The 25,730-nt window shown below is 32.6% G+C and overlaps 2 protein-coding genes across 9 annotated transcripts; one reads left to right on the top strand and one right to left on the bottom strand.

The window, feature by feature from the left end:
• Positions 1-3,526: 3,526 nt before the first annotated feature.
• On the bottom strand, positions 3,527-9,824 carry LOC105794620 (protein CHROMOSOME TRANSMISSION FIDELITY 7). Of its 8 annotated transcripts, none has more exons than XR_008194522.1 (6): positions 9,676-9,824; positions 6,780-9,600; positions 5,247-5,354; positions 4,405-4,465; positions 4,047-4,236; positions 3,527-3,823 (listed from the first exon to the last, which is right to left on the bottom strand). XR_008194522.1 is itself a non-coding variant. In XM_012623886.2 (5 exons), the coding sequence occupies exons 1-4, from the start codon at positions 7,170-7,172 to the stop codon at positions 4,093-4,095; spliced, it is 573 nt and encodes a 190-aa protein (XP_012479340.1). In that variant the 5' UTR covers positions 7,173-7,731; the 3' UTR covers positions 3,527-3,823; positions 4,047-4,092. The 8 variants fall into 8 exon arrangements, 1 of the variants encoding a protein (XP_012479340.1); XR_008194521.1 differs by lacking the exon at positions 9,676-9,824 and having other exon boundaries at positions 4,435-4,465; positions 5,279-5,354; positions 6,780-7,044; positions 7,117-7,770; XR_008194520.1 differs by lacking the exon at positions 9,676-9,824 and having other exon boundaries at positions 5,279-5,354; positions 6,780-7,044; positions 7,117-7,769.
• LOC105794617 (protein DETOXIFICATION 29) lies at positions 9,256-13,992 on the top strand. Its single transcript, XM_012623878.2, has 8 exons — positions 9,256-9,594; positions 9,695-10,236; positions 11,916-12,002; positions 12,411-12,467; positions 12,593-12,831; positions 12,925-13,043; positions 13,457-13,543; positions 13,650-13,992. The coding sequence occupies exons 1-8, from the start codon at positions 9,256-9,258 to the stop codon at positions 13,695-13,697; spliced, it is 1,518 nt and encodes a 505-aa protein (XP_012479332.1). The 3' UTR covers positions 13,698-13,992.
• Positions 13,993-25,730: the final 11,738 nt, after the last annotated feature.

The raw sequence follows: 25,730 nt of genomic DNA, 5'->3' as shown, positions 1-25,730 counted from the left end.
AGTATTATACCCTTTGATGTTTGTTTTTGACTCTACTCTTGTTCTTGAAGCTTTAATTTCACCAGTAAGAGACTTGGGTATATGTTGGAGGGAGCTTAGGGGGGATGATTGTCTCAAAGTGCCATAGTATTTTCTAGATTCCTGATGTGTGAATTGATGTTGGTTATGATTTAATATGGGTGTTCTTTTTCTGCAAATTTTGATCCAAGTAGTTTCCAAGGTTAATCACTTTGCTAAAGAATTGGTATTAATTCTGTGAAGACTATGTCTAATTAATATTTCACAATGACCTCAGATTTAACAACATAATAGCACTTGTGCATACAAAGTTTTAAATCCATATGATATTTCTATCACATCTGTTGAGAATATTGTCTTTTTATATATATATATTTGATGGTTTGAAATTATTTATATCAAATGATGTTAAGACGTTTTTAATTACTTGGAAATTTGACGGGCATGATCTGCTTGAATAATTTTTCTTGAAGTACCCATGTCCAGCACTTGTGTCCAACATACTAACTTTATATGTTTTCTGTTGCCTTAGACCTTGTCATGCTACTTCTAGCAACAGAGTGCAACTTTATTATCTATGTTTAGATAATTATACATAGAATGTATAAGTTTAGATTATTATACATAGAATGTCCTAATAAAGATATCAAGAATTTCACACTACACTTTATGCACAAATCTGAGTGTTGGTTATCTAATTGAGCATTGAAATGCATAGCTATTTATGGTCACTTGCACTTGTTTTCCCCTCCATTTGAGGTTTGCATTTTCTTTGAGACCATAATGTAGTTAGAAGCAATAAAAAACAATCACCGTCTTTTTACCGCAACTTCGTAATGCTTTGGTTGAAACTCATGAACTATTCGAGATGTAAACTGTCAAGTTGTATACTGGTCGTAATTTGATGCATGTCGTGTGTGTATGTATTGTTTGATTGTATAATTATGAAAGAGTGAAAATGTAGCTATGCCATGTTCTATATTCTTCTTATTTCAGGGGCTATAGATTTAAGCAATTAATTGAACTTAATTTTAAAGCACAAGTTACAAACATAAGCTGGTAGGCATGTCGTGCAATCACGGTAGCCAAAGCACGGTGGGTTGTGTCTCAATTGATTTGTCTTTATTGAGAAAACAAATGAAAATTTATTTCATTAGAATATTAATATATGATTTGAGAGATGTCTTGCTAGGTTTGATATATTAATCTGAAACTACAACTTTTGGGATAAGAAAATCCATAAATTTGGATGTGTTCTGTTTTGATGTTGTCAATATTTCTATCGAAGCATATGTTACGTCATCCGACTTTAATTCTAGTTTATTCTTGTGCTTTTCCTTTGCTACATGGAACTTAAGTAGGTTACAATAATTTTTAATAGGTACATTGTGAAGTAAGAGGGAGTCTTCAACCTTGAGATGTGGGGAAACCTTGAGATCAATTGAATGTGAGGAAGAACTTTGCAGATTTAAGAGCCTTACCAAGATCAATTGGAAACCTTGAGATGCTTGAAGAGTTGGACATAAGTGATAACTAGATCAGAGTTTTACCTGATTGTTTCAGATTATTTACTAAATTTATCTTTATTCCTTCTAAATATATGAATTATTTATATGTTAATTTATCTTATATATCATTTACTATTATTTTATTTATAATATTTTAATTGTATACTATAAATTATTAGCATTTTAATCGTATACTATAAATTCTTCATTACTATATTTATCTCTATGCTATTAATTAGTCACGAAATATTAATTATACATAATATATTATTAGGTTATAGTTACACGAGAGTTCGTTGATTTTTGCTAGGTAAATACACATTCAAACTTTAGATTAAATTATATATTTTTATTAAATTATATTTAATAATAATTTTATTAAATATGATTAAATTATTTATTATTTATATTAATAATCTTATTAAAATTTAATAACAATAACAATAATCATCTACCTAAAAAAAATTCTGCTAAGGATATTCTAGTCATTTTAGTTTTTTTCCTTATGAGATTACACCTCTATTCCATTCAACCAAACACAAGAATACCATTACGCCTCTATTGTATTTCATTCAACCAAACAATTGAACTACCTATTACGCCTCTATTCCATTACGCATATATTTCATTACACATCTATTCCATTACAGCGAACCAAACGTACCCCAAGTATTAAAAAATATTAAACAAATAAATTATAATTACAAAAAAATTACCTTTCAAAGAATTTGTTGTTGCCTCCTTTCACACTAAACCCTAAATCAAACATATAATAAATATTAAAACCACATAACAATATATTCCTCCCTTTAAAGCCCTAAACAAAAAAAAAATTACAATAATAAAATTTAACCTTTCAAAACCTTTCTTCTCTTCTGTGCTACATCTTCCCTTCTTCTCTTCTCATAAATTGTTAGCTTCTTTTTCTTTCTTTCTTTTTTTAATTTTTTTTATTTTTTTATAGTTGAAAGATCCATGGCCTCTTTTAAAGTTAATTTTTTTTCACACGTGAGACCTAAATCAGCCCATTTAAGCCGTCAGACCCCGTGAGTGTGTAGTCACTTTCGTCGTAGAAGGTGCTACCTAACACGATGCCTCCACTAGTGTTGTTTATTAGGTTCCCTCCTCCAGCCTTTAAAAATTAATTTTTCTTAACCCGTATTATAATCGGTATAAACTACGTACAGATGTCGCATCTCTTACTCCCTCCATCATTTAAATATATATATTTTTAACACATATTATATACTTGATAGGGTTATGATTTCCAGCAAAACAAACACTGCCTCCACTGATGTTGCCTTTCAGGTTCCTTTCTCCAGCCTTTAAAAATTATTTTTTTCAACCTACATTTTAACCGGTGTAAACTAGATACAGGTGTTGCCTGTCCTACTCCCTCCATCATTTAAATACATTTTTTAACACAAATTATATACTTAACGATTGAGTTATGATTGCCGGCAAAATAATGGTGGAACCGCCTCCTTCAAACTCTCACTACACCAAAACAGTGCTTTGCAAAGCGCCGAAAAAAACGCCGTTAAAGAACGCGTTGCTAACTTTAGCGGCGCTTTTCCCACAAACGCCGCTAAAGACCACGACTTTTAGCAGCGCTTTCCCCACAAACGCTGCTAAAGACCAAGACCTTTAGCGGCGCTTTTATCACAAACGCCGCTAAAGACCACGACTTTTAACGGCGCTTTTCCCACAAACGCCGCTATAGACCATGACCTTTAGCGACGCTTCTAGCAAAAACGCCGCTAAAAACATAAACTTTAAAAAAATTATTTTAATCAAATAATATTTATTTTTATGATAAATATTATATTATGTTTTATTTTAAAATTTTAACTTTAAATATACTTTTTATGGATAAATAAAAATATTATTAAAATTAAATTTTCTATAAAAATTTTAACTTTAAAACTAAATATAAAAATTAATGAATTTAGTTTTAAAATTTAAAATAATAAATTAATAACAAAATTAAAATCCAAAAGTTAGAACTCAACTTGTCGTAAATATTAAAGTAAAAATAAAAATTTAGAATCAAAACTAAAATAAACAATGGAAAGATAGCTACAGAAAACAATTATCCTCATGATAAAATCACATACACCAATGCATACAAAATAAAAACTTAATGCTACAGAAAACTTAATGCTACAAAATAAAAATTTAAGCTTCCTATACATACACCAATTTGCTGTAGTTATCTGTCTCATTTATCCTCCTCTCCACTCTCGCAGTCTGAACCATAAAGAAGACAACACCACCAGTGTTTGATGGCTCCAAACCTGAAAAGTTAAACTGATCATTGACTTGATTCATGCTAAGTTTATATGCTAAGAAAAGATGTTATAATTGTGTTCAGGAACACTAAGTTTAGGATTATATAATTTTCAGATTCATTCAAATGCAACTTTTAAGACAACTAATGTTAAGAACAGAAGCTGCAGTAACTTTCAAGTTTGAGTCATTTGCTAGAGATGACAAATGTAAACTGAAAGTAAATTATACCTTAAGACATGTATCAACATCTTCTAGATCACTCAAGTTCTCAGATTCAATGTATTCCGCGACAAAACCAAATTATAATCCTCACTGGAAATATACAAAATTGGGCCAGCTGCCCCATGATCCACGTACTGCTTTTGAACACAAAGAGCAGCTGCTTGACCAAAAACTGCTTTTGCTTCTTCAACAGCACCTAAAATAATCGAACACGAAAGAACATAACTTAAATATCAATGAACATATGAGAACAAGTACTAAATGATACTAGAACAGGATCAAATGGAGAGATAAAGAGAAATATTGAGTGAATAAAAAATCAAGCCAATCTAAAACAATCTGCAGAGCCCTTTAAGTGACAAACCTAATATGCTCAACTTATTTTATTTCTGACCTTTAGAAGACCCACATCAAGTTGAACGAACCTGTCATATGGAAATACATTAGTAATGTTCACACTAAATAATAATGCAGAAATCCTGGAGAGTTCTGTTTCTATTAAAAGGGACCAAAACAGTTAGTGTCCTGTTCTACTTTGCAAGTCTAAGATAATGGAGATTTCTGAATTAACCACTCAAAATCGCCAACTTTATCAACAAGCATAAGAATTCAAAATCTTTTAGATTATTTGATAAATAAAATATTTTATCTTTCTTGCCAATAAAATAAAATAAAATAAAATAAAAAACAAGAATCAAATTAGTTCAACTCCAAGTCCTTAGTCAAATCAGTTCAACCTCAAGTTCTTTGTCAAAAGAAAAGAATATATATAAAAAACCAAGAAAACACATACCTAGTTTGATTGGCAAAATGTCGTTTTCTTTGGTAGGCGACCATTGGGAAGAGTAACAATTAATTAAGAAGATGAAAAGAGATAGACCTTGAAGAGTTTTTGCAAGCAAATTGATTAAACTTCTTCTATGTTCAAATTTTTTGATATTCGATTCTTGTTTTTTATTTTATTTTATTGGTAAAATATTTTATTTTCATATGGCATATTATTATTTGAAGTACAAAATGTTTTCAGGCAGTACATAGAAACCCTTATCTACTTAAAGCATAAGAATTCAAACAAAGGAACTGAGCTTCACTAAGGGATGGGCTAGCATGGAATATGTCCCCATGGGGAATATTGTGACAACTACCTCTTAGAGACAAAAGTGGACTGAAAAAAGAAAACCAGAGTATATTCGTGTAGTGTCAGACCTCAGGAAATTTCATAATTGCTTGCTGAATACCTCCATGATCAAGTGGCAGAATATTGTAGGCAAACAACTCAGATCTAGCTTGAATGCTCTCTCTGTCAGCAAGGGCCTTCAAAGGAAAAAAGAGATATAACATAAGATGACAAGCATAGTAACAAAATCCAGATATTACAAAATACTATGGTAAGAAGGCTAAATCATAAGGGGAAATAGAACCTGAGGACCAGCTATAACTGTCTTTAGTACTTCATACAACACAGAAGCAATTCTACATACATCTAGCAACTTCTCCCCATGACTAATCGAGAAAGTAAAAGGAAACAGAACAAAAGTAAATAACACGTTAATTTCATGCAGCGAACATATTTTTTGTATAAAGTGCATGCCTTAAAAAGTGCATGCCTTAAAAAGTAATTTAAAAACAAACTAATTATAACCTTTTTTCATCTTTCTTTCCCTAACTTTTTTTCTTTTTTTCTCTTGTATTCTCCTTTCTTATCCTCCATTACTTTCCCAAATCCATCCTCTATGGGGAAGGAGTTTAGAACAAAAAGGAAAATAGAAGATTTTAGAACTGCCATTTCATCACAAAGTCAATGATAATTAACAAAATTAGACAAAAAAAACAAAAAACAAAAAACAAATACAATTTGGATAACTATTTTGTAATTTTTTAATTAGATGACCAAAATAAAACTTAAAGCATAATTGTAGCTTACCCAAAAATTAATAAAATTTAAGTCATGAATAAGTATCTTTTAGCTTTGTATCATTGATTCATGTGAATAAAAGGCATCACTTTAGCCATGTAATTATTATATGCTTCTCAACCCCTTTCATGGAGTTATTCTAATAATATTGTTATTTAAAAGATAAATCATGAACAATACAAAGAAATATCTAGCACCAAGCACAAAACAAGTATCAGATATGAATATAAATCCGACACATTATGTTATGTAGCATATATATGATAAAGTTATGTCATTGATGCCCTACACGCTCCCTTTTACTCATTAATGGCCACCAAAATGATGATTAAAGGACACTAAATAAACCCTTTTCTCACTTTAAACTGAAGTAGACAAGTAATAACAAAAAAAAAAAAAAAAGGAAAAAAGAGAGAACAGTGATTAACAACATAGCCCATGTTAAATTTTTAATCATAGCAAAATCCATTTTTCTTAACAGTAAATTACAAACTTAGCTCAGCCAGTACTTAATACTTTTGTTGCGAAAAATGGTCCTTGGTTCTGTTTAAGGTATGCATGAACAACCCTCTCATTTCACCATACTTGTAAAATGAAGCTAGAAGTCAAAAGATTCTGTGAAAATTACCATTCATTCACTACTTTTCAAATTCTTCAAATACTCTATTTTCTTCATTCACTACTTTTTTTGCTACTATTGTATTTATGTAAATAGCAGCAGAACAATCCTGAACTGCAGAAGGCATGTTAAAAAGCACAAAGCGAAAACTTAGAGAAGCTTCTTCATGTGTATATATATAGTATTAAGCAAATTAGAGATGTACCTTGAATTGAACCCCAAGACTGAAATTCTTGTGAAAAATGGAATGGTTCCTTTCATCAGCTTCATCCCCGGGAGAACACTTGACCCCACAAATTGAACAGGCATGGAAAAGAAAATCAGATTGACCTAACTCTAAATGAAACTGTGCATAACTTCTCTTCTTATTTAGATTTCTCCCATTTGAACCACATTCTTCCCTTGAAACCCTAGTCTCTGATATGGGTTTGTCGAACTTGTCATTGCCAGATTCTTCTTTCTTGTCATTCCTTAAAAAGTCCTAAAAGTAAATAAAATTAAAAAAAATAAAACAAAACAAAAAAACCAGGATATCAACAAACCCTTCTATCAGTTTCATCATTTCTTCCAGCGATATGTCTGGGTGATCCCATCCCATCTTTTGGTTTTCTTCCTTGAAGTCTGTTGTTGGAAATGGGAAATTTGGGGGATTTCAGCTAAAGAAAAACAAACTTTTATTTGGGGGATTTAGGGCGCACGACAGAGATGAGAAGAAGAGGGAGTAATGAGCGGGTAACCAAAAATTTTTTTTTGGAAGTGAGCGGGATTTTGATTATCTTTTATTTGCTTTCACATTTGTGACGTTTTAAAGAAAAAATGCCACTACTTAAACTGAAATGACACCGTATTGAAAAATTGTAATACAAATTTGCGGTGTTTTTTATCAAAATGCCGGTAATGTGTATCTTTTGCGGTATTTTTTCTGAAAACGCCACTAAGAAATTTAAATTCTTCTATTGAAACGGCGCCGTTTTGGGAAATTTTAGTACATAGTAATGGCGTTTTTTGCTGAAAACGCCGCTAAAGCTCGCATATTTTTTTATATTCAATTATTGTATATTTCTTATAAATTTTACATAAAGAATTATTAAAATTTTACATAAAGAATTACATAAAGAATTATTAAATATTTTTAAATATAAAAGCATTAATTAATTGTATAAAATTGTATTATTTAACAAATCTCAAGAAAACCTTAAACCCTAAATTAACCATTCAATATACATAAAGTCTATCTATTATGTATCTCTTAAATAATATAAACTATACTCATAATTTCAATATATTAAATTTATTATTATATCTTTTACAATTATATAAGAACATATTTAATATATAAATTAAAAAACTAATTAATCTAAACCTTAAACCTTAACTCGGCCCTTAAAACCCTAAATCTCTATCTCTTAACCCCTGACCCCTAACTCCTAACTCCTAACTCCTAACTCCTAACCCCTAAATCTTAAATCCCAACCCTTAAACCATAATCCCTAATCCGTAATTCCTAAATCCATATATAATCCTCAAACCTTAAAATAGTAACTCCCAAACTGGCCTTAAATCTTAAATTAACCATATACCGTAAACCATATAAACCCTAAACTATAATGATAATTAATTAAATATTTTAAAATTGATACTATCTTATCTTTTTCAATTATATATGAAATTATTTAATATATAAATTAAAAAACATATTTAAAATATAAATTAAAAAATAATTAATCTAAACCCAAAACCCTAACTCGACCCATGAATCCCTAAACTCTAAATCCCTAAACCCCTAACCCCTAACCCCTAACCCTTAAACCTTAAATCTCAACCCTTAAACCATAATCCTTAATCAATACTCCTTAAACCTTAAAATAGTAACTCCTAAACCAGCCTTAAATCTTAAATAAATCATATACCTTAAACCAAAAATCCTAAACTATAGTGATAATTAATTCAATATTTTAAAATTATTACTAACTCTTTTATGATTATATAAAAAAAATTTAATATATAAATTAAAAAATAATCAGTAATCATGTACCCAAAAAACTTTAAAATTATTTTAAATAATAGTATTTTAATTTTTCCATGTGTTTTATTTCAAATTATTTCTACGTGTTATTATTCTTTTCTGAAGATTTTAAATATTCAATTAGAAATAAATTGAATTTTATTTAATTAATATAAATAAACCAATTAAGATAAAATGTTTTTAGCGGCGCTTTTTCAAAAACGCCGCTAAAACCCTGAGTATTAGCGGCGCTTTTTGAAAAACGCCGCTAAAACCCCGAGCATTAGTGGCGCTTTTTTGAAAACACTGCAAAAGCCCTGAAAGGTAAGAAAACGACGCCGATGGGCTTTGGTTTTTTGCGACGTTTTTCTGAAAAACGTCGCGAATGCTCATTTTTAGCGGCCGCTAATGCTCGATCTTTAGTGGCGATTTCCATAAAGCGCCGCTAATGCTCGATTTTTACCGGCGTTTTTTATTCAAACGCCGCTAAAAGTGCCACTAAATAGTATTCAATCCATATCATTTTGGTAAATAATAGAGATGGAATACCATTTTGGTATTTAAATATTATTTTTTATATTATCTAAGTAAAAAAAAAACCCCTTTATTCTAATTCTAATATATCCTAAACATATAATCTATATATATCTTGGCCGATTGCTCTTTGTGCTCTCCTATGGCTATGGAGGACGCTGAGCAACCGCTTCTTTCCCCTCGGCTAGTTGGCGAGGACAGCCACCACCAGGAGCAGTTACTTTCTAGACCATCAAACACCACCTTCACGCCCGGCATCGATGACATCCCACCGATCAACGGCGTCCGTGACTTCTTCAGAGAATACCTGATAGAGTCCAAGAAGCTCTGGTTCCTTGCTGGCCCCGCCATCTTCACATCTCTCTGCCGATACTCCCTCGGCGCTATCACTCAAGTCTTTTCCGGCCAAGTTGGCACTCTAGCTCTTGCCGCCGTCTCCGTGGAGAATTCAGTCATCGCCGGTTTCTCCTTTGGCATCATGGTAAATCTGTAAAATAAATTTCCTTTGTTAATAGTTTTAGTTTTGTTCGCTTAGTTACAAATAACAGTAATCACACAATACTTGATTAAAACTTGAATAGCTTGGGATGGGAAGTGCACTCGAAACTTTATGCGGCCAAGCATTTGGAGCAGGGCAGGTTGATATGTTAGGGGTGTACATGCAAAGATCATGGGTCATCCTCAACTCAACGGCTTTGATGTTAAGCTTGTTATACATATTTGCGGCAAAATTTTTGAGGGTAATAGGCCAAACAGAAAGCATATCGAAGGCGGCCGGAATGTTCGCAATATGGATGTTGCCTCAACTGTTTGCTTACGCGTTCAACTTTCCGATGGCGAAGTTCTTACAGGCGCAGAGCAAGATCATGGTGATGGCGGTGATAGCAGGAGTGGCGTTGGTTCTGCACACTGTATTAAGCTGGCTCTTGATGCTAAAGCTGGGATGGGGCCTAGTAGGTGCAGCCGTTGTTTTAAATATGTCGTGGATTTTCATTGTTGTGGCTCAGTTTTTGTACATAATTAGCGGTGCATGTGATCGGACTTGGACCGGCTTCTCTGGGAAGGCATTTCAACATCTGTGGGGTTTTGTTAGATTGTCTTTAGCTTCAGCAGTAATGCTCTGGTAAGTCACCTAGGCAGAAAAACTTAAAATCACTTTAAAAAATGAATTAGGTCTTTTTATTCTTCCAATTTCAATCCGATTCTATTTTTGAGACATGTTTTATAACATTTTTAAGAACGAGTTTAAACCCTTTACCTAAAACTATTTTTAAATGCTTAATTTTAATTTCACGTAATTATTTATATAAACTTTAACTTTTATCTAATTTTCATAAATTATTAATATTTTATTTATTTCACATCTGTTTACATTTATTTATTTTATATTTATACCGAAAGTTAACGTTTCAAAATTGATATAAGTTTTTAAAATATACTTTGAAACAAATACATTGAAAAAAATTAATTTTAAATTTTGGGATTTTTAGAATTATTTTTTAAAGAGTGAGGCAAAGGGTCAGCCTACTTGTCAGTTGAACACCTACCATTCAATCATTTTCTTTAAAATATTTTATGAAGGTCCAATACAAGGCATGACAAGATAGAAACAATATCATTTCTCATTTGACCCTTTTTTTACCTCAACAGCCTTTAAAAATAAATCATTTGTTACAGTATTTTTAATGTCGCTTGACATATTAATTATATCAAATTATAATATAATTAGTGATTATAATTATTATATAAAAGAATAGTTGTTTTAGCTTAGGTGGTAGAGTGTGTGATGTTTAATTTGATAGTTGTAAGTTTAATTCTTACATATAATATTTTATTAATTTTGATAAAATAATATTATTTGTGGAATTGAACTGAGTCAGGGATATTAGAAAATATTGTAATAAATAATCCATTTTGATAATTAATTTGTAGGGTAATTATTTTAATATTTAATTATTTATTTTAAACTAATGGGGTAAAAAATCCTTATTGGACATCTTTTCTACGTTTCCATCACCTTTATGACCTAAAAAACAAGTTTCCTTAAATTTCTATATCCAATTATTTTCTTTTAGATTTAAAATATGAGTGTACTCTTGGGTTTTATTTAAATAATAAAAGTATTAATTAAGAAAATGGACATATTTTAGATTATTTAGGAGTATTATATGTTTTTACAGTGAAATTGGATGTAGTCAATGTGACGGCCGCAGTTATAAAATAATATTTTAATAAAAATAAATTAAAAATTCTCTTACTTTTAATTACTTTTCTTTAATTTGGAGTGATTATGGTATAATTTTGAATTTTATACATCTATTTTTGGATTTATTTATTTTATTAACATATTGTTTTTTATAGATGGTCCACATCTGACACATATTGGTGGTATTTAATTTTATTGTAGAAAATATATTATTCTAGTAAGTAATTTATAACATGTTTCATTTTGTAATTATATTTTTTGTATTATTTAGGTAAAAAATAATGTACTCTTGTAAAATTAAAATTTTGTTCATATACTTTTATTTTAAATTTTTTAAGATTTTAAAATTTAAATACAATTATTAACACTATTGAAATTATTTTGTTAAATTTAAATTCATTACGAGCTATTTTTAATTACATTAATATGAAGTGAGTATTATTTTGTTATTTTAAAATATCACACCAATAAATTTTACAAAAGTAAATATAACAGTATTAATAATTGAATTTAAATTCTAAATTTAAAAAATAGATACTTAAGATTCCAGGAAAAGAAGAGAGAAATGGTTAATAAATGTATAAAATGATTTGCAGTTTAGAGGTATGGTATTTCATGGCATTGATACTTTTCGCTGGATACCTAACGAACGCCGAAGTATCAGTGGATGCGTTGTCTATCTGGTGAGTGCATTTATTTTAAGTAATCATTTTAACCACTACTTGTTGATTGTGGGGCACTGTTTGTTTCTATTTAATGTGAAGGTCGCCTACTGGAGGATCTGCTGATTTCATCTAAAATCTTGCATTCATTCAACAAATAAAAGTTTCAACCACATCTGACGCACGCAGTTTTGTCAACAAACAGACAATAACAGTGACACACATGCATACCTCATGATATTTTTCTAATCTTATAACTTTCCAACATATGAATAAGAAAATTCCCGGTAAATATATAGTTGGTATAAAAGCAAATTAATTTTATGTTTAGCTGTAGTTTTATTATTCTTGTTTAAATTAATTTCTTTTTGTTGACATCCCAGTATATGAGTAGAATTAAGAACTGATCTGGAATGCTGAATTGTGCAGTATGAACATATTGGGATGGACAATCATGGTGGCTATGGGAATGAATGCAGCTATAAGGTGATACTGAAACTATAAAGTATATAGTATCTTAATTATTTACAAATTAAATGCAAAAAAATAATTATTAATAATGGCAGACATTAACTCTTTTTTATTATTATTAAAAATGAATGAAAGTGCAGCGTGAGGGTTTCAAATGAATTGGGATCAGGGCATCCTAGAACAGCGAAATTTTCATTGTTGGTGGCAGTGTCGTATTCATTTATGATTGGTGTTACGATAGCCCTTATTCTTATCATCTTCAGAAACCATTATCCCTACTTGTTTTCAAACGATTCACAAGTTCAAGAGATGGTTATAGACCTCACGCCACTCTTGGCCCTTTGCATTACCATCAACAATGTTCAACCTGTCCTCTCAGGTTTGACTTTACGACATCCATTTTCATAATTTTTTCCAATTTATGTTTTAATGGAAATTTGATTGCATGGTTTTAAGTTTACGTATGATATAGGAATGGCGGTTGGAGCTGGATGGCAGACTGCTGTTGCATACGTAAATATTACGTGTTACTATCTGTTTGGAGTTCCTTTAGGTCTGACGTTAGGTTTCCTGCTTCACATGGGTGTCAAGGTACGTCGTATCTCCTTATCTCCTCATTTGGTAAATACCTATATTATCTGTTTGGAGATCCTTTGGGTCTCACTCTCACATTAGGCGAGGCCTTTGGTTTGATAGAATCTTATCTCAGTTTTTGGAATTTTGTTGAGTGGGGGAGCTTTCGCTGATATCATATAGGATGTTTTGGTATGACTTCTTGAGAAATGCGTAGGCATGATTTGGGTTACTGGTTTTGGTGTTTCAAGAGCATATGGGGCTTGTATTTAGCTGGTGCAACGGCCTTAAAAGTTTCTACTTGTTGCTGAGGTCTACTGCAGTTGATATTGATTGTTTATTTTTTTGGAAGAGTTGGATTTTGAGAAATGTTTTTCTTAGCTTAGCTCAATTGCTTATCTTTTTAATTTTATTTACATTTTGTTGTGCAGGGAATTTGGTGTGGGATGTTAACAGGAACAGTCGTCCAAACTTGTGTACTACTTGGAATGATTTACAAAACCAGTTGGAATAAAGAGGTAAGAGAAATTAAATAATATCCATCATTTTATGATATATATATATATATACAGAAAAAGTGGAAATGCTGTATCTAACTTGAATTATATATGTGTATTATTGCAGGCTTCAATGGCGGGGGAGAGGATAAAGAAATGGGGAGGGGGGAGGTGACGTTGACAATGAAGAGACGAACATGTTAAAAAATAGTAATAACTGAAGAGAATGTTAAGCACTTCAAGCAGTACCTAAAAGCGTGGACTGAAATATTTTCGTCCATTATTATCTCCCCAATTAACTTGGATATTAGAAAGTTTATTTTTATCTTTTATGTTTTGAGGTATCTATTTCATAATAATTGATTAGTTTTTTGCCCATGCATTTAAACTCTTTCATGGTATCACAAGCCTAAAGCTAAACGGTATTTGTTTTATCTGTTCTCTTATTGGAATGAACGAAATTATTGTAATCTCTTAATCTCTCCTTAATCTTCCTACGGAAACAAACTAATCTTCTCCCACCTTATCTGTCCCGGTACTTACTACACCCACAATTCCACAAGCAATTCCTAACGTTAAAACCGCATCCTCTCTTCCTCCCTTACTAACCCAAATTCAGCCATCAACATTATGTACTACAACTGTCTACTCTTCTTCTTCTACGCAACAACTTCTTACAACAAATGTCTCTGCTCGAGAACCAATCAAGCTTATCCCGCACCAATCAAGCTTATCCCTTCTAACTATCAGGAATGGTATACACAATGGCGATCCTTACTCATTGGATATGATGTGAATAGCGATCCTTACTCATTGGATATGATTTCACATCATATGTCACAGTATCACCTCTCTCTATGCAAACTACTTTTTGGCTTCATTAGGATCAACTGATTCTAGGTGCTTTGGTTGCTTCTCTTTCTCCTGAAGTTGTCTCTCATGCTCTATCTGGGCTATTTTACTAAATTGACTCAAAAAAATTTAATATTTATAAAAATAATTCAGGTTTAAAAACAATCACCAAAATAACCTAAAATGAACAGTAAAAAGGGGTTTTGGCCTGTCAATAACCGGCACTACCTGATATTTTGGACCTATGATTGCTTAATGATTGTGTCAGACTTTAAAAAAATTGAATTTTTTGGTTCTGGCCTGTCAATAGCCGGCACCAGTGTATTTTTTTAAACCATATCATACTGGTATACAAATTTTATTTTTTAAAATTTTTTTGAGTGCTGCATTGTCAATGGCTGGCACCAGTATACGAAAAAAATTTTTTTTTTGGTGCTGGCCTGTCAATGGCCGACACCACCAGTATAAAAAAAAAAGCATAGTTGGGATCACGATGGGACTGATCATCATTATCAGACCCTTCATCACTATCTTCTATGGTGGCCAACACCTCTGGATGGACTTCTAGGTGAGGACATGAGTCTGGGGTGTTATATGAACATCCACCGGTGTTTGGATTTTCGGGAGTTGGCGTTGACCGTCCAAAACCCGATTGATCTTCCCAAGAGACGTTAAGATCAAAATCAATTCCGGAGGGTTGGCTTGCTGGAATTACCACTTGAATGGGATTCGATTCAACTATCTTCGCGAACAACTCAACCAGGCTAGAATTTTCTATCTCAAGGGGGCAACAAAGTGCTATCATTGTCCCTAAATCATTATCATCTTCAAGCTCCATTTCTGAGAACATTAGCGGATCAGTTGAAACCGAAAATTTGTAAAACAGTCTCAACATTTGCTCTCCGCAACGGGTTGCTATCTTTGTACTTATTTTTCGTTTAAAATCCAACAGCGAAATCCGTTTGTTGAATTTCATTTCTATTTTTTTTCGGCTTCGAAATACACAGCCTTCTTCAGTTGTATTCATCATTTCTCCATCAAAATGAACATAAAGAAACAACATTTGGGAATTCATTTTAAAAAAAATTTTGCTTTCTTCTAAACAAAGGAAAAAAAAATTCAAACCAAACAAAATGGAAGATAAAATACCTATATATATTTGATAAATTTGGTGCCAGCCATTGACAGGCCAACACCAAAATTTTTTTTTTCATCTACTGGTGCCAACCATTGACAGGCCAGCACCTAAATTTTTTTTTCTTCTTTGGTGTCGTCCATTGTGAAGCCGACACTCAAAAAGTTTTTTGTATCTTGAGTGCGAGCCATTGTCGAGCCAAAGACAAAAAAAATTTTAAGATATCTTGTGCCGGCCATTGACAAGCCAACACCCAAAAAAAAAAATTTCCGTACTGCTGGTGCCGGCCATTAACAGGCCAGCACCAAATTTTTTTTTCATATTGCTTGTGCCGGCCATTGACAGGCCAGCACCATAAATTTTTTTTCGTATTGTGGTGCCGGCCATTGACAGTCCAGCACCCAAAAATTTTTTTTTTCGTATATTGGTGCCGGCCATTGACAAGGCAGCACCCAAATTTTTTTTTTGTTTTTTTTAAATTTTTGTATACCAGTATGATACGATTTTAAAAAAATACACTGGTGCAGGCCATTGACACGCCAGAACAAGAAAATTTTAACTTTTTAAAGTCTGACACAATCATTAGGCAATCGTGGGTCCAAAATACCAGGTGGAGCCAGCCATTGACAGGTCAAAACCCCTTTTTACCTTTCATTTCAGGTTATTTTGGTGATTGTTTTTAAACAAGGGTCATTTTGTAAGTATCAAGTTTTTTGGGTTAGTTTGGTAAAATAACCTCTATCTGCAAACACTTCGTTTACTATTTGGACAACACTCCAAAAAATTTATGCACATCCTTTTCGTGTTCTGATGCTTTCTTTGAAAGAGTCTTTAACTGTTACCAAAAAGGGATCTCAAAGCATAGGAGCCTACCTGCTACATATAAAAAATCTTGGAATGATTTACCTAATATTGCAGGCGCTAATATCACAATGGATAATGTTACTCTTCACGTTATTCATGGTATTCCATTAGAATATTGTTCCTATACCAATACTCTTCGAACAAGAGACACAATTAAATTTTGAAGAATTGCATGAGCTTTTATGTGATTATGAAGGTCTTCTTCAACGTGATGTTACCCTTTCTATTCCGATCATTGCTAACTTTGCTAGTCGTACTAATAATAATGGTAGTCGCGCCAATAACCGGGTGTCTCATTTGTCTAATGGTCAAAACCAACGATTCAACTACCCTCGGCAAAAGAATTAGGACAGTCATCGTTCTACTTATTAAACTCCTCAATGGACTAATAATCAGGTTATTTGTCAACTTGGTGATAAACCTGGCCATACTGTTAAACAATTTTGTAAGTTGCAAGCTGTGTTTCTGTGGCTTACTGTTGCCCCTTCTTTTGCTCCTTAGCACTTTTTTCTTCATCTACTTCTAATGGTTCTCGTTAAGAGTATAAAAAAGTCTTAGTTGATGGATTGGTTTGTTAGTCTGTTACACTCAGGCTGTTATACTGTTAGTAAGGTTGTTAGTAGTAGTTAGCTCTTACAATGCTTATAAATATTTGTAGAAGTATTCAGTAAAGAAATGAGGAAAGATTTTACAATTTATCAGTTTAACTATTGTTTACCTTTGTATTTTGTTGAGAATTTTTCATGGTATTAGTCGCTTGGTTCTTGGAGACCTGTCGTCTTGTGATCTAATGGCTACCAATGCTTCTAGTGAATTCACTGCTGCGTCGCCCTATTCCTCTACGTTTACCAACAATAAGTTGGTTCAAACAATTTCTCGACATGAAACTATTAAGCTTGATATAATACCTTTGTGTAGTGGAGGCAGCATATTCGCCTAATTACTAATGGCTACAACTTGACTGGTTTTCTTGATGGCACCATCACTGCTCCACCGAGGTTTGTGTAGTCGCCGGATGGATCATTGGTGGCAAATCCAGAATCTTTAGTCTATATTCAACAGAATAAATTACTTACATCATGGCTTTTTTCTACTGTTGCTCCTTCAGTTTTATCTAATTTTACAGATGTTAAAATAGCGAACGATGTTTGGATCACGGCTACTCGATTGTTTGTTGCTGTCTCTGGTGTAAAACTCTCTCGGATCCATCACGATCTTCATTCGATCAAGATGGGAGCGATGTCGATTATGGAGTATGTTGTGAAGATTCAGAATACATGTGCTTTAATAGATGCAGCTGAATCTCGGATCTTTGAAGCGGAGAAGGTTGAGATTGTTCTAGCCGGACTACCGTCGGAATATGACATCGTGCTTACTCTTGTGTCATTTTCGTCTGAACTGCTGCCGTTTCAACGTTTGGTGGATGTTTTTTTAGAGTTTGAGAGCCAGCAGGTTCGAGCGGTTCAAGAAGAGCCAGTGCATGCTCATTTGGTAGAGGCTCTTTCGTCACCGGTGGTTGTTAATTCTGGATGCAGAGGTCGACCTCTCGTCAGTCGTGGGAGAGGGTTTCGGACCTTGCCCAATGTCAGATATGCGGGCATTTTAGAGATTTGGCTTCAAGGTGCTATTACTGTTTTAATAGGGAATATGGTGGTTCGACATTGAGTATGAGAATGATGGATGATTCTGCGACGGTGTCACAGCCGAATTATTGGTTTGATGGCTCGTCATTTTCTGCTGCGCTACAACTTAGGTATCCTCAGTGTTTTGAACATTTTGATAATAGGGATGGTGCGGGTGGTATGTTTGGGCCATCTGTTGGGCCCGGTATTAGGATGCATAACGGTCAGCTTGTGTTTGATGAAAATCATTTTCTGTTTCCTATGACTGTTGCAGATTCATCGCTCAGCTCATATGAATCTACGTATGTGCCTATTGTAAATAGCAGAGATGTTGTTTCTTCACAATAGGAATTAGGCTTGTCATATGTTTTGGCAACATCTACAACTCCATCTATTTCAGTTCCTTCTTTAGACAATTCAGGATCTTTACCTACTGCTCCTGCTGTTTAGCCATCCAATGTCTCTGTGTTTCTCCATCTGGTTCTCTGTCTGCAAGTCCATTTGTTTCTTCGCCTCCGAGCAACACACGTTCCATGGTTACTCATTCGAAAGCTGGACTTTTCAAACCTAAAACATTTTTTGTTGAAGCTTCTGATTATGAACCTCACGACATTAATGAAGCTTTTGCCAGTACAGAATGACGTCAGGCTACTCAAGCTGAATATGATACTCTTATTCAAAACTCTACTTAGGGAGCTCATTTCTTTGCCACTTGATAGGAAGATTATTGTTTGTAAGTGGATATTTAAGATTAAAAGGAATCCTAATGGACTATTGCTCGTCGAAAAGCCCGTTTAGTAGCAAAAGGTTGTTCTCAAGTTCCTGGGTGTGATTTTAAGGAGACATTTAGTCCTGTAGTCAAACCTGCTACTATTCGAGTTATATTGGCTCTAGCTATTTCTAAAGGATGGCGAATTCGTCAAGTCGATGTTAATAATGCATTTTTAAATGGAGATCTTACTGATGAGGTGTTTATGCAACAGCCTTCAAGATATGTTCAGTATGGCTCTCGTGGTGAGCAGTTAGTGTGTCGTTTGACTAAAGCTGTACAAGCCCAAATATGCTCGGGCACAAATAAATTTACAAAACCCAAAAATCCGTATGGCCCAATAAAAATTAACCCTAGCCCAATAACCAAATCAGCCCAAAACTAAAAAACAAAAAAGAAAACCCTAACAACCTTTGCCAGTAGCCGCCGCAACAATCTCACCCTCGCACGCCGCAATAGCCCCTCAATGTCACGCCCGTCGCCTCCGTATGTCGCGCACGTTACTCCGCGCGTGTCGCGCGCATTCTTCTCCAACACGTACCTGTAACGAGACTCAAAAACAGACAACAACAAAAAATATAGAGAATTAAGGGATTTATTTATTTATTTTATTGTTATTTCTCGAGGATTCGGCTATAAAACCGAATGATGATTGTGTAAAATGAGGGGGATATATGCAAAAAGATCGAAAAACAGAGAGTAAATATCAGTTTTTTTAAGGTGAATCGTGTCTTTTTTTTATTTTTTTCCATTCTTATTTTATTTTATTTATTTTTCATTTAAAATATAAAAAGGGGGAAGAGACTTACCTGGTCGCCGGAGTCGTCGAGCCTGTGTCTCTTCCGTCGAAATCGGGGCATGGAGGCATAGGCTGAGCGACGGCGCAAGGATGGTTTAAAAGAACCCTAGTAGAGCCACACTAGGTTTTTTTGTTAAAGTGAACAAATGATTTTATTTTTTTCTTTTTTTAAGTTTTGTTTTATTTAAAGCAAGATGAAACGGCGCCGTTTTGAAAGGGCCAGATCCGCGCGTCGACCCGACCCGGAGGGGAGGATCCACGCGTTCTGGCCCGAATGGGGAATTTACGCGTTTGGTCCCTCCTCTTTTATTTTGATTTCAATTTGGTATTTCATGTACTTTCAATTTAGCCACGAAATTTCTTTCCTGTTTCAATCTGGTCCAGGGACCATGTGCATGCGCCCACTGGAACGGCGCAGTTTGGCCAAGCGCAGAGATATTTATTTCTTTGGTCCTCCCCCTTTCATGCGCAATTTTATTTAGCCCTTTCTTGTTTTTTTATTTTTAATTTTGACCCTAAAATTCTGTTTAATTTTGATTTAATCCCCATTTATTATTATTATTATTATTATTATTATTATCTATACATATACAGACGCATGTTTTATATATATATATATATTTATTATTATTCTATTTGCATAGTTTTTATATACACATATATACACTTATTTTTATACACATTTTGTAACACATTGATAATTCAAAATCATACATGCATTTCCACAATATGTACGTACACCTTTTTTTTATATTTTAAATTATTATAAATATTTCCTTATTATTTTATATACATATTGTACATATATAAGTATTTTAATATGCATATACGTATTTTCATGATTTACCAATACATACAGTACTTGTACATTTTTATTTTGTAAATATATACACATATACATACTTTTTCTATTTTTATTTTATTTTCATGATTTTCAAATACATATACATGCATTTTATTAGTTTTTTATTGGTATATTTCATTCCTTCTTTTATATGTATACTTGTATATGTGTGTTACATATATGCACACACATATTTTCAAATTTACTTGTATGTTGTGCTTGAATTTATATATTTTGAAAATACTTAGACATGTATATTTTAAATTGAAGTATTTGTTTTATATTGTACATTAACTTTTTAACATATCCTCTGGGAAATATATTTTGGTTTCGTCAATATATCACAATCATTTTCCCTTGATTCAAAGTTTGAGATTTTCAAGGAAATAGAGCCCTAACGTATTGGGTTCCGATTTTCTTTGATAATTTTAAATAACCGAGAATATTCTTTATTCAAAATATATGAGTATAAAAATCATTTTCGGGAACTTAACTTGTTGTGTCCTAATGTATTGGGCATGACATATTACTTTCTCAAAATGAAGATTTTCGCATAAGATAAAAGTGATATTCAAAGTTCGGGGATTTTGATAAATTGTACCCTAACGTATTGGGACTCGATTTCTTTACATGACTTGAACAATTGATTATTCTTTTCAGATTTCATCATTTGAGTTGTTTTAAAAATATTTTTTAGCCCTCGACACTAAGACATCAAAATTCGTTTGATCACACCTTAATAAAGGATCGGTGACGACTCCAGTTTTATTTTTAAAAGTCGACAACTAAATTTTTTGTTTTCAAAAAATGGTTTCGAAAAAAGCATTATATGGACTTCAGCAGACTCCACATGCTTAGTTCGATAAATTGAAAAGGTTTCTTCTTTCTGCTGGGTTTATCTTGTTTAAATCCGATGTTTCTTTGTTTGTTCGTGCTACATCAACTTCCATTTTGTATGTTTTGGTTTATATGGATGATATTATTATTACTAGAAGTTTGTCCAATGATATTGATGGTTTTATACAACAACTACATAGTGAATTTTCACTTAAAGACATAGGTGATCTCCATTACTTTCTTGGAGTTAAGGTTTCACGGTCTTCTACTGGTAGTCTTCATTTATGTCAGCGCAAGTACATTCGAAAGATTCTTGCTAAAAGTGGCTTAGTTAATGCAAAAAGTGTTCATACACATATGGTCAGTTCTTCAGTATTGTTAAAGGAAGAAGGAGATCGTCTGAATGATCTCACTGAATACACGAGTCTGGCTAGGGCTTTACAATATGTAGTTCTTACTCAACTTGATATTGCCTATGTTGTGAATCGAGTGTGTCTATTTATCCATGCTCCGACTACCGTGCATATGGTTGCGTTAAAATGAATTTTACATTATCTGCATAGCACTATTGATTTTGGAATAGTTTTCCTTTCTTCTGATGGGTTGTCCTTAGTGGGATATGCTGATGCCAACTGGGATTAGATTTTGACAATCGACGGTCAACGATAGGATATTGTGTGTATTTTGAGTGTACGCCTGTCTCATGGTCACCAAAGAAACAACAAGTAGTGTCTTGATCTACAGCTGAGGCTAAATATAGGAGTCTTGCTGTTGGTACCAGTGATGTTACTTAGTTAGTCTCGTTGTTACAAGAACTCCAATTGAAGTCAGCTGATCTACCTGCCATTTGGTGTGACAATTAAAGTGCTGTTGCTGTTGCGACCAATCCTGTTCTTCATTCTAAATTCAAACATGTGGAGCTCGATCTTTTCTTTGTTCGTGAAAAAATTACCAATGGGTCACTAGTGGTTGGTGAAGTTCTGGCTTGTGATCAGGTGGCTGACATTTTCACCAAACCACTATTTGCTTCGTCTTTTGTGCGCTTTCGAAATGGTCTTCAAATCTTACCGATAGAGAAGTTGGGTGTAATAGCCCGGTTTAGACCCTAGTCGGACAGTGGTTTCGGGACGACAAATTTCAGTCAGAAAAATATTTTAAAATTACTTTTAGTGTTTACAATATGTGAATTAATATGTGTGAAAATTTCATGTGAAAATTTTATCGTTTGTGTGCCCAATTTGATAAAAAGGACTTAATCACGTAAAATTAAAAAGTAGCATGCTATAAGTTAAAGTGCTTATCTGCTTTAGCTAATTAAAAGTGAGGTCCTTATGTTGTGATTTGACCATTGAATAATTGAGTGGACAAAGATGGAACACCATTAAGTGTTTTATTTATGTTTTATTAATGGACATTTTGGTAATTAAATAAATAATGGTTAATTAAATATACAAAACAAAAAAATAGCCATGCATTCTCATCTTTTTGGCTAAAAGTTGAAGGAAAAAGAAACCACGGTTGCTTAAATATTTCGGCACCTTTAAATCTTGATTTAGGTATGTTCTTTGCTTGATTTTTTTATGATTTTTATGTTTTTGAAATCGTTGCTTCGTATTCTAGCTAGCCCATGCCCTAATTTTCAGAATTTATGATGAACTTGTGATTTGCCATTGATGATAGCTCGATGTTTTTGTTGTTTGATGATGAAAAATAAATAATTGTTGATAGATTAATATGTTTAATTAAATGATTTTTGATAAAAATGTGTATTAAGGATTAAATTGTAAAATTTGTAAATTAAAGTATCAAATTATGAAATAAATTGAATAAATGGGTTGCTAAGGACCTAAGGTAAATTCGGCCTAACATGGGTTTGTGGAAATTTTGAGTAATTTGTGTTATTTTGAAATAGGGACTAAATTGTAAAAATGTGAAATGTTAGGGGCTAAATGCAAAATGCCCAAATTATGTATTTTTGGACAAAATTTTATGAATATGTTATTAAACAAGCCAAATTTGAATTGAATTAGATCAAGAAAAGAGGAGATCAGATTTGGATCGGGGAAAATAAAAAATTTTCGAATAGTCGTCCAGTTTGTTCGTGTCCGTACAAGGTAAGTTCATAAGTGAATAAATGTCATTAAATTTAAATGTATATGTATTAAATATGTTGAATTAAATTACTATGTTTATATGTATTCATGCCGAATTGATATAAGCATGGGAGAATTAAATACGAGCTTTAATCGAACAAATTATTACATCCAAAAGTCCCGTACGAACCATAGGAATGGTTGATACATATGTCATGACATAGGATTTCGATATGTGATTTCGTGTAAGACCACATCTGAGACATTGGTGTTGATTTGAGATTTACGTGTAAGACCATGTTTGAGACATTGGCATCGTATACGATTTCGTGTAAGACCCTGTCTGGGACAGTGGCATTGATATTTGATTACATGTAAGACCACGTCTGGGACGTTGGCATTGTAAGAGCTTCCGAGCTATCCGAGTATCCTTATTGATTCTGAACGGTTCAACGAGTAATATCGAGAAATGAATGACTATGTGAAAATATTTTGATTCAGGTACGTACGAAGTGTATACGATATTCAAGAATGAAAGGTGAGTATGTTTCAAATGACAATATGTGAAATACATGACAATGAATGAAATGAATTTATTTAAATGAATGTGGTGATACATATGCTCGTTATATGAAATTGTAATGAAATAAGCTTAATTATATTCAAGAGTTCGAATACCATGAAATTATGGTCCTATGTATCGAACATGGGATTTATGAAACATGGAACATGGTTTGAGGTATGTTAGTTTGGTTTGAAAGATGATTAGATAAATGTTATTGATAAGGTTAAATTATTAAATATGTTATATATATGTGAAAGAGTTAAATAAGCATGTTTTGATTTGTTGGTTATGTGTGACCGAATGTGATATATATTTGAATGAGGAGTATATATGGTTTGAGCAGTGGAATTATGAAGCATGTGTAATATGAATTTGATGTATGGTAGTTAATTTGAAATTTGAATTGATAAATGAGATTGAAATGGTTGAATTTGAAAGCATGGTTTATATGTTCATTGATAAATAAGATAAGTGAAGTTACTTAATGTGGTCGTAAGAATTTACGAGTATGATGAATGTATATGTGGTTGAGATTTTCTAAATTCGGCCTAGTCAAATTGAATTATAATATCATTGAGATGATTTTTTTGCTTATGGCTTACTAAGCTTTCAAAGCTTACTCTGTGTATTTTTCCTATGTTTATAGAGTTTCGGAGACTTGCTCGGGTTGGAAGTCATAAGAGACCTCATCACACTATTCGGTTATCGCTTCAGTAAATATAAGCTTTGAGTTTTTGGTTATGTGGCATGTAAAGGCTAGTTTTGAGATATTTGGTTTTGAAGTTTGTATATATTTATATAGCCATGCGAAAATGGCTTGATCATGATACTAATGTTGGTATACATATTCGGTCATGTTATAAGCTTAATTTGGAGGTATGTTTCATGTTAAATATATTTGTGATGTTGGTTATATGATTCGGCAATGAGAAATGTTAATGATGATGTATACTTGGCCATGAAAGTAGCTCATTTTGGATGTATAATTTGTCTTGTGTAAAGGTTTGAAAGTGGTAAATGATGTGTTTTTGACATAATGCATATGCTCACATAAGTTAAGTTATGTATGTGTGATAGCTTGCATATTGATTATTAAAGTACAATTTGTGATAGTAAAAATATGAACATATATTGTAATTTATTTGATGGTCATTTAGGTACGGTTATAAATGGTACAGTTAGCTTTGATTCGAGTTGTGAAATTGGTAGTTATTATTTTGGTAAAATGTGCATAATTTGGTAAAACCAAATTTTATACTTGACCATTATGTGAAGTTGTTAATGTCGTATATATATATATATATATATATATATTAATATTTAATAAATCATGTGGTTTGGCTTGACTTAGTAAAATGTGAAGAAGCGCATATTTTTAAATAGTGCTTTTGGAAAGTATTTAATGAAATAGATTTATATGAATAGATGTCTTAATATATGATCGATATATGAAATGAATTATAATTGGTTATAATTTAAGTATTCGATTGCTATGATTCATTGGTTATAATGTTTGGATATTAATTTGGGTAGAGTATGAATTATAGTATCGAAGCATGTTAGTTTGGTTTAAAATTATACTAGATGAATAGTATTGAATTGATTTTTTTTGTTACTTGAATTGAAATGAATGTCTGTTCTGAGTTGTATTTTGATCGATAAAGCCTCGTAACCTTAATCCGGCGACGGACACGGGTTAGGGATGTTACATTGGGAGAATGTTAAGAGTATAAGAAGGTCTTAGTTGATGGACTGGTTTGTTAGTCTGTTACACTCAGGCTGTTATACTATTAGTAAGGTTGTTAGTAGCAGTTAGCTCTTACAATGC

The sequence above is a fragment of the Gossypium raimondii genome, chromosome 3, assembly GCF_025698545.1.
Source record: "Gossypium raimondii isolate GPD5lz chromosome 3, ASM2569854v1, whole genome shotgun sequence".
Classification (NCBI taxonomy): domain Eukaryota; kingdom Viridiplantae; phylum Streptophyta; class Magnoliopsida; order Malvales; family Malvaceae; genus Gossypium; species Gossypium raimondii.
This window is presented reverse-complemented; position numbering and strand designations above follow the sequence as displayed.

What these genes read in the sequence shown, in the direction of transcription:
- LOC105794620 (XM_012623886.2), bottom strand. Translation starts at nt 7,172, where the DNA reads ATGGGATGGGATCACCCAGACATATCGCTGGAAGAAATGATGAAACTG. An exon ending in ATGATGAAACTGATAGAAGG is followed by an intron (nt 7,045 to 7,116) that starts GTTTGTTGATAT and finishes GGACTTTTTAAG; the next exon opens with GAATGACAAGAAAGAAGAAT. An exon ending in GTCTTGGGGTTCAATTCAAG is followed by an intron (nt 5,355 to 6,779) that starts GTACATCTCTAA and finishes TTTCCTTTGAAG; the next exon opens with GCCCTTGCTGACAGAGAGAG.
- LOC105794617 (XM_012623878.2), top strand. Translation starts at nt 9,256, where the DNA reads ATGGCTATGGAGGACGCTGAGCAACCGCTTCTTTCCCCTCGGCTAGTT. An exon ending in GCTTCAGCAGTAATGCTCTG is followed by an intron (nt 10,237 to 11,915) that starts GTAAGTCACCTA and finishes AATGATTTGCAG; the next exon opens with TTTAGAGGTATGGTATTTCA. An exon ending in GGAATGAATGCAGCTATAAG is followed by an intron (nt 12,468 to 12,592) that starts GTGATACTGAAA and finishes ATGAAAGTGCAG; the next exon opens with CGTGAGGGTTTCAAATGAAT.